Source organism: Gordionus sp. m RMFG-2023, chromosome 5 (assembly GCF_954871325.1).
Source record: "Gordionus sp. m RMFG-2023 chromosome 5, tfGorSpeb1-WG-v2, whole genome shotgun sequence".
NCBI lineage: Eukaryota > Metazoa > Nematomorpha > Gordioida > Chordodea > Parachordodidae > Gordionus > Gordionus sp. m RMFG-2023.
Genome location: NC_088779.1, coordinates 8,427,804 through 8,441,385, shown reverse-complemented (window position 1 = coordinate 8,441,385; position 13,582 = coordinate 8,427,804). Strand labels below are relative to the sequence as shown.

General features: G+C 26.4%; 1 protein-coding gene across 4 annotated transcripts in view; it reads left to right on the top strand.

Moving 5' to 3' along the window:
• Positions 1 to 11,576: 11,576 nt before the first annotated feature.
• Positions 11,577 to 13,582, top strand: part of LOC135930040 (uncharacterized) — a 38,534-nt gene continuing 36,528 nt past the window's right edge. Inside the window, exons 1-2 of one of the 4 annotated variants that reach the window (XM_065466813.1) lie at positions 11,577 to 11,742; positions 12,359 to 12,982. In XM_065466813.1, the coding sequence (XP_065322885.1) occupies positions 12,700 to 12,982 (283 nt within the window). In that variant the 5' untranslated portion in view covers positions 11,577 to 11,742; positions 12,359 to 12,699. Of the gene's footprint in view, positions 11,743 to 11,828; positions 11,862 to 12,121; positions 12,238 to 12,358; positions 12,983 to 13,582 lie in introns of those variants that run through there. The other 3 variants (XM_065466814.1, XM_065466816.1, XM_065466815.1) reach the window with 3 other exon arrangements.

Here is a 13,582-nt window from a genome sequence, read left to right as displayed (position 1 = left end):
ATCTCCCGTGGGATTAGTGTAAAATAATGGGTCTACTAGTAATGTTTGTCAAGACCTAAAGGTTCTAGATAGCATCGAATGTTGTCTTTTTAAGGCTTGTATTCTTTTTAAGTTTTTGGATATTTTGATGTTGGCAGTGTCTAGAGTCGTGAAATTTTAAAGATTTGCAGTGAATAGGATGGACCATATCTCGGACCTGAGTGCAATACGTGATAAATACTGTCCATTGTTAAGCTGAAAATGGAGGCCAAGATTTTAACTGGGTTGCTTCAATCATTTGTTAATATATATGTTTCTGAATTTAAAAATGCAATGACATATGTCATTGAATTAATGATGTCCTTAGGTTTATATTACACATTTTCCTTTGTAAAGATCGGTAACTATCACATATCGATTACATTTGAGTATCTATAATTGTTACATTTTGTCTCTTGTTATATGATAAATAACTTTTTGCATTTTAGACAGTTATTTATTAATGTAACAAGTTATTTTTGTAGAGTAAATATTAATATTAATAAAGAGAGTAGAGGCAAGGATTTAATAGTTCGAGAGACCTTAGGCGGAGGTGATGGAAAGAATACTAATAGAAAGAGATGTGTGAAAAAGAGGAGAGATGTTGAATATATGGGCAGATTAGGGTTGATTTTTTAAAACAGCTCGATAAAAATTTTAAGTTAAAATTATATTATATAACCTTTAAATTTTTTTTAGTTGACAGAAAGGTTTAGACCTCTATTTTTAAATCTTAAATTACATGACATTTTTTTGGTTAAAATATCGGGGCGTTTTTAAAAATCGATTTAAATTAGGCCGTTTGACAACATTAGTATAAATTATTGTAGCTTTAACCTAGGTTTGAATCGTGATCACGACATCACTGTAGTATCTTTAATTTAATGACAACTATTAAATTTAACAATAAAAAATTTAATAGTAATATTGATATTGTAGATAGACCTAATGTTTTTAAAACCTTTAAATAACTGTTAAATTTAGATTTTATCAAAAAATTATTACTAAGTTTCAATATTTGGTCAAATAATGGCAAACATTTGGCAAAATCTCAAGGCTTATATGATTATTGCCAAAAATTTTGATTTAGCAATTTTATAAAAATCGGCTATCGAATTTTTTTAACACTATTAGACAGGGAACAGGAATAAACAGTGGCGTCGCTAGGGGGGAGGAGCGCGCAGGGGCTCGAGCTCTCTGAAAATTGAATAGCACCCTGAAGCAAAAAAAATTTTTTAATGGCTCCTTAATATCCCCTTGAACTAAAAATAAATTTTTTTGAATGCCCACTGAATGATTTCTTTTATAATTCCATTAAGTAATATATAGATATAATTTTATTATTTAGAAAATAAGACTATTTAAATTTTTATTAAATGAATATTATTTTAATTATTAGATTAGATTAATACATATAAATTATATTTTCACTATGACAGCTTGCAATCAAATTCTGTATTAAAAATATAATATCAATAACTCACTAAATATTAATTTCGTTTTAACAGTTGTAATTGACTTTTATTATTTAAATTATTATTTAACCCTAATTAAATATATACAGTCAAAACCGTTTAATTGCATATCGCTTAAGTGCAAAATCTTTTAAATGCGAAAAAACCCCGCGATTTTGATAATAATTTATATGGTATAATGTTAAATTACATTTATAATTGCGAATCGGTTAATTGCGAAATATCGGATAATTGCAAAATTTTTCAGGTCCCATTTATATAACAATAACGTTAATTTAATCGGATAAGTGAAAAAATAAAAAAAATTTATCGAAAAAAATTATTCATCATTTTTATATTTGACCTTTTTCCATTCATTCATTCATTCATTCATTTCCACGCCAGAAATTAATATAAAAATGGTAAAAAAATCATTCCAAACATTAACCCTGAAGCATAAAAAAGAAATAATTGATAAATTAAACACTACATCAAAAACACAATTAGCATCAAATTACAATTGCCACGTCTCGACAATCTACCGTTTAATAGCGAATAAATAAAATCTATGCTCACAATTTCTAAGGAATAAACCTCCTACAACTAAAAGAGTTAGAATGAGTTGTTATACCCAAAGACAGAAGCAGCTTTATTGGTTTGGTTTACCCAAATGCGAAGTAAAAATTGCAGTCTAAATGGGCCAGTGATGTTAGAAAAGGCTATGTTTTTTAGCCAAACATTCAATGAAGGTAATTATAAGTTTTTATAATATATATATATAAATTATAGGCATTCCTACTAGCAGCTTGTTGCAGAGATTTAGGAAAAGACAGAATATAAATTTTCATAATGTTTGCAATGAAAGGGGAGTGCCGATATTATTAATGCAAAATGGAGCAGAAATACACTCCCATCTCTGATTAAAAATTATCAAAGGAGTAATATTTACAATTGTGATGAGACAGGACTATACTACCGAGCATTACAAAAGGGCACAATGGAATTTAGTGGAACTCAACCACTGGGCTTCAAACCAGACAAGGAAAAGGTCACAGTTCTATTTATCATAAATGGGGATGGATCTGATAAAAAGTTATATGTTGTAGGGAAATTTAAAAACCCTAGGTGCTTTAAAAATAAAAAAACTCCAATAAAAGCAGCTGGATGACAACCTCAACTTTTGAAGATATTCTTAAAGAATGGAGAATTCCTCATTAAAGAAGAAAATTTTATTGTTTTGTGACAATGCATCTTGTCACAAAACAAAATTAACATTTAACAATATAAAATTAATTTTTTTACCAGCAAATACAACATCATTAATTCAACCTTTGGACATGGGTGCAATTAGATCCTTTAAATGTCATTATAGAAAGGGTATCATAAGAAAAATGATAACATTGATGGAAGGAAATGACACCACCTCTTTTTTATAAAAGATTTACACTTTATGATAGCCTCTATCTTATAAAATTTGCATGGGGTGGGGTGACAAGTACCACAATCATAAAGTGTTTTATTGAAGCTAAATTTTTTGATAAGTCTATGGCATTTGATTGGGAATCGGAGGATGATATAGCATTAACTGACAACGAAGAAGATGAATTTGATCCCATATTTGAAGAATATGGGTTACACGATGATGATGCTAGCTGCCATGGAATTTTAGATGATCAGGATATTTGTAATCAGATAAGATTAGAGTTGGAAGGTTTAATTACTTAAAATTTTAATTAATATTATTTTTTATAGAAGGTTATGAAAGCTCCGAGAATGACGAAGGAGGGAACCTAGAGATATCTGATCATTTAATTACAAAAAATCAGGCTCTTAATGGTTATTATACTTTTCTTGAATATGCTCATAAACATCTAAGGGATCAAGATTCACTAAGAAAGCTAGAGAATATAGTGGAAAAAGAATTATTTACTCCAGAGTCTAGCCAAACTCTTATCACAAAATATTTTTATTAAATCTTACATTACTTTATAATAATTGTGATGCATGTATAATAAAATTAGTTCAAATAAAATCTTATGTTATAAAGCATTAATAAACTTTCATTCCAGCATGGTCTGTTAATACATTTACATTTATAATATTAGAATTCATAAGATTTGAATAGGCACAGGATTTTAAATCAAATATCATGTGAATGAAAACAAAACACTTAATAAACTTAAATTCTTTTATATTAATCTTATTGTTTCCAATTTTTTAGGCAAAATATTTTAAAATTTGGCTTTAATAATAAATTAGAATTTAAAAAGTGATAATATATTTGTGTAAAATTATATTTCAGTAAATTTAATGAAGGTAAAATGACAAAAGTAGTTAAAATTAATGGAAATAAATATTAGGGGTATTGTAAAGGAAAAAATGTTATTATCTTTCACAAAAGCTTTTTTTTGCTTTAATTCTTACATATCTTAAATAAAAAATGAGATAAAATCAAGTAAACAAATTTAATTATAATTTTATTCAATAAAAAATAATTTATTAACAACTATAATGCTAATACATAAATAATTACAATCTTTTTATAATTAAAAGTCTTATTTTATTTGTTCCTTTCTGTCTATAATCATGTCTAGATCTAGAGAAAATATAAATATATATATCAAAATATATCACATTACTTTCAAGTGGTTCAGATTTTAATATTATTTGATTGATCGAAATTAATTGAATACTTTTTATAAAATAATAACTTGATGAATTGACGATAAAAATATAGGATTATTGGTGGGAAGAAAAAAAGCTATGATCATATGTTTCAACAAATAAGATAAATTTTTAAAATTTAGTTTTTTATTCGTTAAATAACTTATTCAAATTAAAATATATAGTTGGTTACATTAATTAAAAATTGTATTTATTGCAAAGTTTGATGGCTTATATGATTAAAATATATATAGATGATAAATATCTTTATAAAAAAACACAAACTGATTTTTAATAAATAAATTGTTGAATTTTAATCGTATAATTGCGAAAAATCGGATAATTGCGAAATTTTTAAATATTTCGGTCCCAAGCTTTCGCAATTAAACGGTTTTGACTGTAATCATATATTATTTGAAAATTAACAAATTAAATATTGTAAGCCGAGTTCAAAATGACTAATCAACTGTATATTTATTAAATTTTATAAAATTATATCATATCTAATCTGGATTCATTTTTTAAAGAGTGTTAAGGTATATAAAAATTTTTAAGTAATATCATGTATCAATATTAATAATCAGATAATAAATTTAAAAAATATTTTATAACAACTCCAATAATTGACATTAATATAAAAATATTCGGTTTAATACAAATACATAAACATATCTTTTCATCTCAGATACTTCTAAAACCTATTAATTTAATGGCAAAGTATATTGAGGTCTAACTAGAATTAGTTCAATAGTTGATGATTTCTCGATTTATGTCAGTGGTAATTTCAAATCAAATAAAATGTAGAACAGTATTTTACCTCTCATTCAATATTTGAAATTGATCCTGACATTCACTTGTACAAGATTTGTTCTATTAAAATATTAAAATAAAATCAAATTTTAATAAATCAAGGATATAAATATAAACAATAAATATATATCTTAAATCTTCCCCATTTAACATATTCAAAAAATTTAGGATTCATTTACCTTATTTCATGTTTTTCTTTAAAACGAGCAATCCTAAGCAAATAAGATATCATTAAATTAAAATATTATTAATTTTATCCCAAATCTAGATTTCTTACTATGATTAATTTAATTTCGAAAATTTGCTCTTAGTAAGTTTTCCACCAGTCTAATCATACTTTACAAAAAAAATTTTAAAACGAAAAACATCCGACTAAGTTAATTGATGTAGCTTTTTTTAAAAATATTTAATTTTTTAGCGCGCTGCTACTTCGCTACTTTTAAAAAATATAATGAATGTAAGTATAAACATGAAAATTTAAATATATTATCATAATTAATTATAATTTTTATAATTTATTATTTAATTTTGATATTTAAATATATTTTCAATTTTTAATTTATATTTTCAATCTCTGTTAATAATCTAAAATGGCATCGCCCATGGATATACAAATCCTTGAAAGTGATTCAGACATGGAAGATTCAATGGAAGAAAATGTACTTAATAGCTCTAATAACGATTTCCCATTCCCTAGATTTGAAAAATTTTTTTAAATAAATATTAAAACAAAATCTGGATTCAAATTCCTTTGCTTAAAAATGTAAAAAAAAAATATCATCAAATCAATCGAGTAGCTATAACCTGAAGAAACACCTAAAGTTAAACTGTTATTTTTACATTATAATATTATTTATTTTATTAGACTGTTCACGCCAATTGCTATAAGGAAATAGAGAAACATATAAAAAAATTTGGTATAAGAGAATCTGAATTCAAAAAGACAAATACTATCCAAACCAAATTAACTGATAATAAACATGCCAATATTTCACAAAAATTGGCTGATAAAGTAATTGTTGATTTTATTATTGACACAGTTCAGCCATTGTCCTTGGTGTGTAATCCATCATTTACTATGATGATTAAAACTTTATCCCCTGGCACAACAGTTTTATGTCGCCAGACACTTATGAATAAAATAGCCGACAACTTCAAAGTGATGAAAGATGCTCTAATGGTAGTTATCAGATATATCTTATGTGTATGTACACCGGCAGATTTTGGACACATAACAGAAGGTAAAAACTTATTTATATTTATAAATTGATCTGATTAAATATTTTCAGAGCTTCCTTGCCCTCAAGTGCTAGTGTCGAGAGATTATTTAGTAAAGCAAAGCTTATACTTTCTGATGGTCGCTCTAGACTTGGGGATGATAATATTGAAATGATATTATTATTAAAATGCAACAAATTAAAATAAATATTTATTTATATTGCTTATTTTTTTATAATCTAAACTAACTATATTTTTATATTTATAAATGTTGATTTTTATATATTATTTATTATACATTTATATTATAAGCAAAAAAAAAGAAAATTTATTTCACTTGTTTTTAAATTTTTTTTAAAAAAAGTAGCTTAAAAGTAGCTAAAGCTACTTTTTTTGACAAATAGCGAAAGCGGTAGCGCGCTACTTTTTTTGACAAATAGCTATAGCGGTAGCGCGCTACTTTTAAAAATAGCGTTTAACAACTCTGATAACGTTATTTAAATCTAGTTAAAATAAAAGACTGGCTATATTTTTTAATATATATCTCTTTAAATGTACTACCTTTACGCCTGAGTTCTGAAAAAATGGTATGCATGCCAGATCCATTATTTATCCGTCCCAAGTTATCAGTTTAAATAAATGTTTAATTAAAAACTTTATTTCAACATCAAAAATGAACACTTCAGGATTGAATCAGGATCTGATATAGGGTACAAGTCTGATGTCATAGATAAACTGAACTAATGGCCATTTATAAAAAAAATACGATTTAATATATTATACATTAAAAAATTCCTGACCTTATAATTATATTTAGCACAAGATAAAATGGCCATTGCCACTGCAAATAATTAGAAAGCAGGTATACAATAAAATCCAAATTGACTTTATTCATTATTGCTTATAATAAAAGAGGATAGCATTCATGGAAGTATTTCTGGCTCTTCTAACTCGGCATTATCTTGAATTATTTATTAAACTAGCACACCAATATTTTAAATCACCTTCACGAGCGCGAAAATGTTGAAGGGTAACATGCCTATATTTAAGTATGCCCCCCAAATTATTTTTTACACCCTAATCCTTACCTTTAGATACATATATGCATATTACAAATACTTTTGCTCTCTACAATCCTACTCATTGGCGATTTAAACGTGGTAAATTCAAACAATTAATTTCAACCTGGTCTGCGAGCTATTATACCCATTTAATCCCCCAACTATAAAGGAAATAAGTTATCTATAAATTGAAAGTTAGGAGCCTGTATCACGGATGAATCCAAAGCCGAGAGATAATATGATTAATGTAACAAAATCCATTTTTTTCAATCTATCAAGAATTTTTATTAATAATCTGACAGTTTATAAGAAAATACCACTCCTTCAGATAAAATTAAAAAGCATTAACATCTTAAACATTTTATTTTATATATGCATTAATGTTATATAATATAATTTTCATATTAAAAAAGTATAATAATTGACAAAAAATATTTTGGCATTACTCATATAAATTTCCTGAAATTTGAAGCAATTTTAATCAATTGGTTAAATAACACGTTATTAATAAAAACTCTTATTACACCATCGATTTTATTATGGAAATTGACAAAATTGAGTGGAATATTAATTTTAAAAAAAATTATGTGAAAAATATGTTAATAAAATATAATAAAAGTAAAAATAATTTATATAAATAAATTAGCATTTTTGAATTACTAGATTTTTAAAGATAATAATAAAAGGGGTATTTATTTTATATATTATACTAAGCAAAAATAAAAAAATTCTCAACTAAAATAATATATATTTAACAAAAATGTTTATAAATTTTTTTGTTTTTAAATGATGCACAAGGATAGGATCCGCAAGTTCGTTATGTGCATGAATATGGGCCAAGGCTGGGCCATTTAGCCAGCTGGGGAACTAAATCACGTGATGGATTATTTAACATACGGTGTTTTCATTTATATCAGTACAAGACACGTCCGAAATTATTTATAATAAACCAATTTTAAAAAGGGGACCAATATGTTAATAATTTAGCAAAAAATTATCAACTTTTAGAAACTTGGGTCAAACCGAAAATTAAAAATATTTTTATTCCTCTACTTCCCTCTCTTCGTTTATTCCCTTTTCCCCCTACTATTAGGATCCATCTGAGCACTCGTATTTCGGTATAGCCAGTAATTTATCCTCGCTTTCCAGTACCCTCCATACAACAATGCCGGTCCAACCACCATCATATATAACATGGATTCACTTGCAAAGATAATAGCTTATCCAGCTATACCCCGCTCGCTTCCCTCTATTTAAATCTAAGCAACTTTCATTCAGGCCCATATTGGCTATTACAAAGCAACATGGAACGAAATTTGTATATCTACACCGCCTCCAATTTAAAAACTATACTTGTTAATTCTCGTTTCAGATACATGTAAATTGTCCATATTTTCCACGCCTCTTATAAATGATGCTAAAAGCTAATATCCGACTTTGCCCCATCTGCAATAATCATATATCAAGACGACTCCAACAATGTCTTGGTTATATCCAGAAATACCTAAATAAAGAGTAACTATTCTTCGCTGACTCCTGGTATACTAGTTTTGCATTAAAATTGTTAATATTCCTTATTCGTTCTTATAATTATTGTCATATTAATTATAACTTTCATCATCTTTGGAAACTCTTCCTACTTCAATTTTTTCTGTTACAAATCTTTTTCTAAATTAACTAGCACCAAGTAAAGACTTTTTGCTTCTTCAATAGTTTTACCCGTGAATACTTCTTCCGTTATTATTTTCCCAACCTAAATCCGTATTGGTTATAGCATTGGAATTTTGGGAATAACCAAGAATTCATGGGAATTACCAGGCATATAAATTTATCTAAATGTATTCTACATTAAATATGTTGAATGTTAGATTAGCATTTAAAATGGCAAAAAACAAATTCGAAGTTCCCCAATGTAAATATGATTTAAGTTTTAATTATACTTAGGGTTTAATAACTATTTAAAATCCAGAAAACATCTATCAGCTATTGAGGTTCTTAATAATTTCGTCCATATTATAATTAATAAAAAAATTATATCAAAGAATTAACACTCAAAAATGACGAATTACTAAAAAAACAGGATTCTAGTGTAATTAACTTATACCTAGGTCTAAATAATTTACCTTGGAGATGCACAATCAAATAAAATATATTTATTATTAGACCTAGGGAAAAAAAACGGAATGTAAGCTACAAGAATTGTATCCAAGAGATTCATGAATATTTATAAGGAAATTAGGATTTAATTTTTTAATAATTATTTAAAAATTGGAAATTTTGGGAATATTTCTTTTAAATAAATTCCCAGGATATATTCCTGGGAGCTTAACATCCCTAGTTATAGCTGCTAGACAGCCCTGTATACAAACATTCGCACACCTTCATTGGATTAAACGTGCCATAATAACTTTACTCTCATATGTTAGTTATCTCTATCGTCCTCACTTTGATAATTAGGATTAGAAAACTTCCCTAAGCATCCATATTCCTTACTTTGAAAACCATTTAATAAGGGATCTAATTTCTTGATTCCTGTACGTATCCAGATTTCATATCGGATCAATATACAAAAAGGCAGGAGACTTCACTCACAGACACCATAGTGATGGCTGGCACCACCTCGTGCATAATAGTTATTATATGGATTCATATAACGCTTAGACTAAAAATTAAGTCTTTTTTTCTAATTGACTAGACTTAAATAAAATATTTCCTATGTTTAAATTCGCGAGAAGCCTTGAATCAAAATGTAATGGGTAAGCTTTTATATACCAAAGAAAATATTTTATGAGTTTGTTCTAAAGTTGAGTAGTAGCTAAAAATCAGCTAATTTGGCTCAATCTTCAGAGGCTTGCCAAAAATCCAGTTAAAATTAAGGTGTTTTAATTTATATTAGTTTCTTCCAAATTTGAGCTGCTATCTTTTTAAGAAAAACCTCGAGGCCAAAGTGATTGTTTTCGGTTAATTTGGTTTGGCTGATAGCCAGGTAAAAATATAAACACCTAAAAATATTGGAGGTGAACTTTATGTATAGAAAGAACTTATAAATTAAATGACTGCGAAAGAATTTTGCTGAACATTAAAAATGAAAATCGCCACATTTGTAATTTTTTTTAACTTATGAACCAGTTTTCCCCGTTTCATCCCCAAGTTCATTTCACGCCACTGTTTCTAAAGCTTTCAAATTTCACTCCCTAGTGCTTTACGTTTAGGAGTTGTGCGTGATAGTTATCCGACTTCTTAGTTCGTTTCCTACCAAACTATTTTCTATTATCATTTCGAAGTGCTTGAGAGTAAGACGGTAATTTTTCAGCAAACATATCCTCTCCACCAACATTCTTTTTCATTTTCTTCCCTAAATCCTTATTGGTTTATTCTCTGAGCTTTTCAAAATTTTCTAAAATACGAATTTTGACTTCAGAACAATTTCGATTTTCATATAGACGATTACAAGCAACTGTCTGTAAAATGTTTTTAATTATAAGTTATATAATAAATTGTGTAAATTATAAATTAAGGCCGCCAAAACTTGAAGTAGAAAAAAAATTCAAACATTTCAAGAATATAATTTTTGAAAATTTCTAAAATTTTTTTAAAAATGTTTTGGACACGTTTTTTTTTACTTATTTCTTTTTTTTTACGAATTTTATTTGTTATTTTGCTACTTCAAGTTTTGGGAAGTAATAACTTAAAATAAAACGATTCATAATGACTTAATTTTGCTTTAGATGGCAATATTTATTTTAAAAATTAAAAATAGTTTACTTTTTTTAAGAATTGGCATACTCATAGAACATTAAGAATTGTTATTTATTTTCATAGCACTAAAAAAAAAATTAAAAAAATATTAAAAGGTTGATGACAAGAATGAATTTTATTTGACACTTTACTTCAAAATGAATTGTCATAATTTGTATTCGTATAAAATTTATATAAATTATATATACATATATCAGATAAGAAAATTGATAAATCAATACTTTCCTTATGTTTGTTTATTTTTGTGTGGATTGTTTTAATAATATAATTTTATTTATTATTTTTTTTATATTAACTCTTAAAATTATACTACTAAAATAACAATCTATACAAATTCTATTGAACTTGGTTTTAAAACTTTAAATTTAATTACATGATAAAAATAAACTTATCTTAAATCACATTTTTAATTTTTTTTAAAATATTGTCAAAATACGATTCTTTATGTACAATCTCAAAATTGATTTGGCAAATATCAGCTGATGAAATAGGATAAATAAAATATTTGCATACCATATATAATTTTTTTTTTTAAATATTGGATTGGTATTATCATTTGTTACATTTTTTTTATATATATTCAACTTAAATAAAATAAATTTTCGAAAGCATTAGGGGAAAACAAAATTAGCATAAAAGTGATGAATATTAGATAGGAGCGAAAATGACCGATGATTCTCATGGATAGACATCCTTAAATTCGAAAAATGGCTGGAAATATTTAAATAATAATGTTAACATAATTCACCCCCAAAAAAGTATAACAACAAAGCAATTTTTTTAAATCATATTTTATTATTATTATTATTTAAAATGCTAATTGGTATATTAATTGTATGAATTCTCAAAATTTACAGATGGTTATTATTCCTCTGACGTAAGGATAAATGAAATTAATATCTCACTTCAATTAAAAAAAATTTTTTTTTTTATTGGATGGCACAATAAAAACTAAAGGATGTTCTTTTAAAAAAAAAGTATTCCAATAAAAAAAATTTTTTTTTTAAATAATCCTTATCTACCGAAATTTGATTCTATGTGATTACTGTTATGTATATTGTATAATCTAATCTACATCTATGATGTGATGTATATAATATAATGTATAACTGCTAATTAAATATATAACAAAAAATATCGAATAATATTTTTCATCATCATAATATTCCTTTTTTCGGATATATATAATTATTCTCGAGGGAGTTCAGAAAAAGAAGAGAGGATATATATATGGTTCATTTTTTTTTTACAAAGTAGGAATAATCTAAAAATTATTAATACATTTTAAAATTCGTAAGATTAAATTATTTATATTCATATCGCAAATTTTTGGATTATAAGAATTCTATTTGTCCGTTTAACATTATTTCATAGCCTATAGTCAGATGCTCTTGTCACAACCTCGGCTCAATGTCTATTATTACCATTACTATGTGTAGTTAATGCGCTCACTTCAAACTGATTTCCATAGAGTCTACCCCTATTAATATTTACATTTCGTGTCGTTATATTCTGACTTCATTCAAAGACAATGTGTTTCCTCAATTTAGTGTTCTTAAATTCGATTTCGGGGAAATAAAAATCTTTTATCGCGATAAATAAGCAGCTTCCCATCTATTTTATGGCCTAGGAATAATTTGTCATCTTTATAAATACCGGTAGTGTCCAATTAAAATTGAAAATAAATTCGGGCATTTACGGTTCGGGTAAAATTTATGAAAAAGCAAAATATTCGCACGCTCTCCCTCATAGTGTGTTCCTTCACTTACTTGTTGATAGGAGCTGCCGTGTTTGATGCCTTGGAATCTAAATACGAGATTAAGCAAAAGCGAATGATGATGGAGATCGAGGAGCACCTGATCCGGAAATACAATATATCCGATTCCGATTACCAACTGCTGGAGGCCATAATTATCAAGTTAGTGCCTCACAAATCGGGTATTCAATGGAAATTCACGGGGGCCTTTTACTTCGCCGTTACTGTCATAACTACCATAGGTAAATTATACATATTGTTTTATTTTCTTGATCCAACCCGACCCTAAAATCCAAATATATTTATGAAAAAAAAATTTACTTTAAGGATTTTTGTAAATTATTTAGTATGTTTTACTGAAATAATCCAGAAAAAAAATGAACAAAATTCTAAAATAATAAACAATCAAACTATGATTTATTCATGTCACTGAATAAATCCAAAATTATAACAAAAACAAATTCCAAACACCCGACAGACTTGAAAAAATTTTGCAACTGGGACCCATCCCGATCCGAAATAAAAATGAATTACAATAACCCGACCCTCGGATCGGTAGTTGAGTTATATCGGGTTTTACAGACTTATAATCTGATTTTTTTCTTTTTATTTTAAGTTTGAGGATTTTATTTGACAAATAATTAAAAATTCATTAAATTTTAAATTTTATCAGTATAAAATGAATATTTAATCAATACAAAATTATAGAATATCAGAGTAAAATACACTATTAGTCAGTGTTTTTGACCTGTTAAAAAATAATAAGATCAGTAAAAAAAAATTAGTTGCTCCAAAATTGAAATTTGTCCAGTAAAAAAAATCTTTGTAACTAACAATGAAAT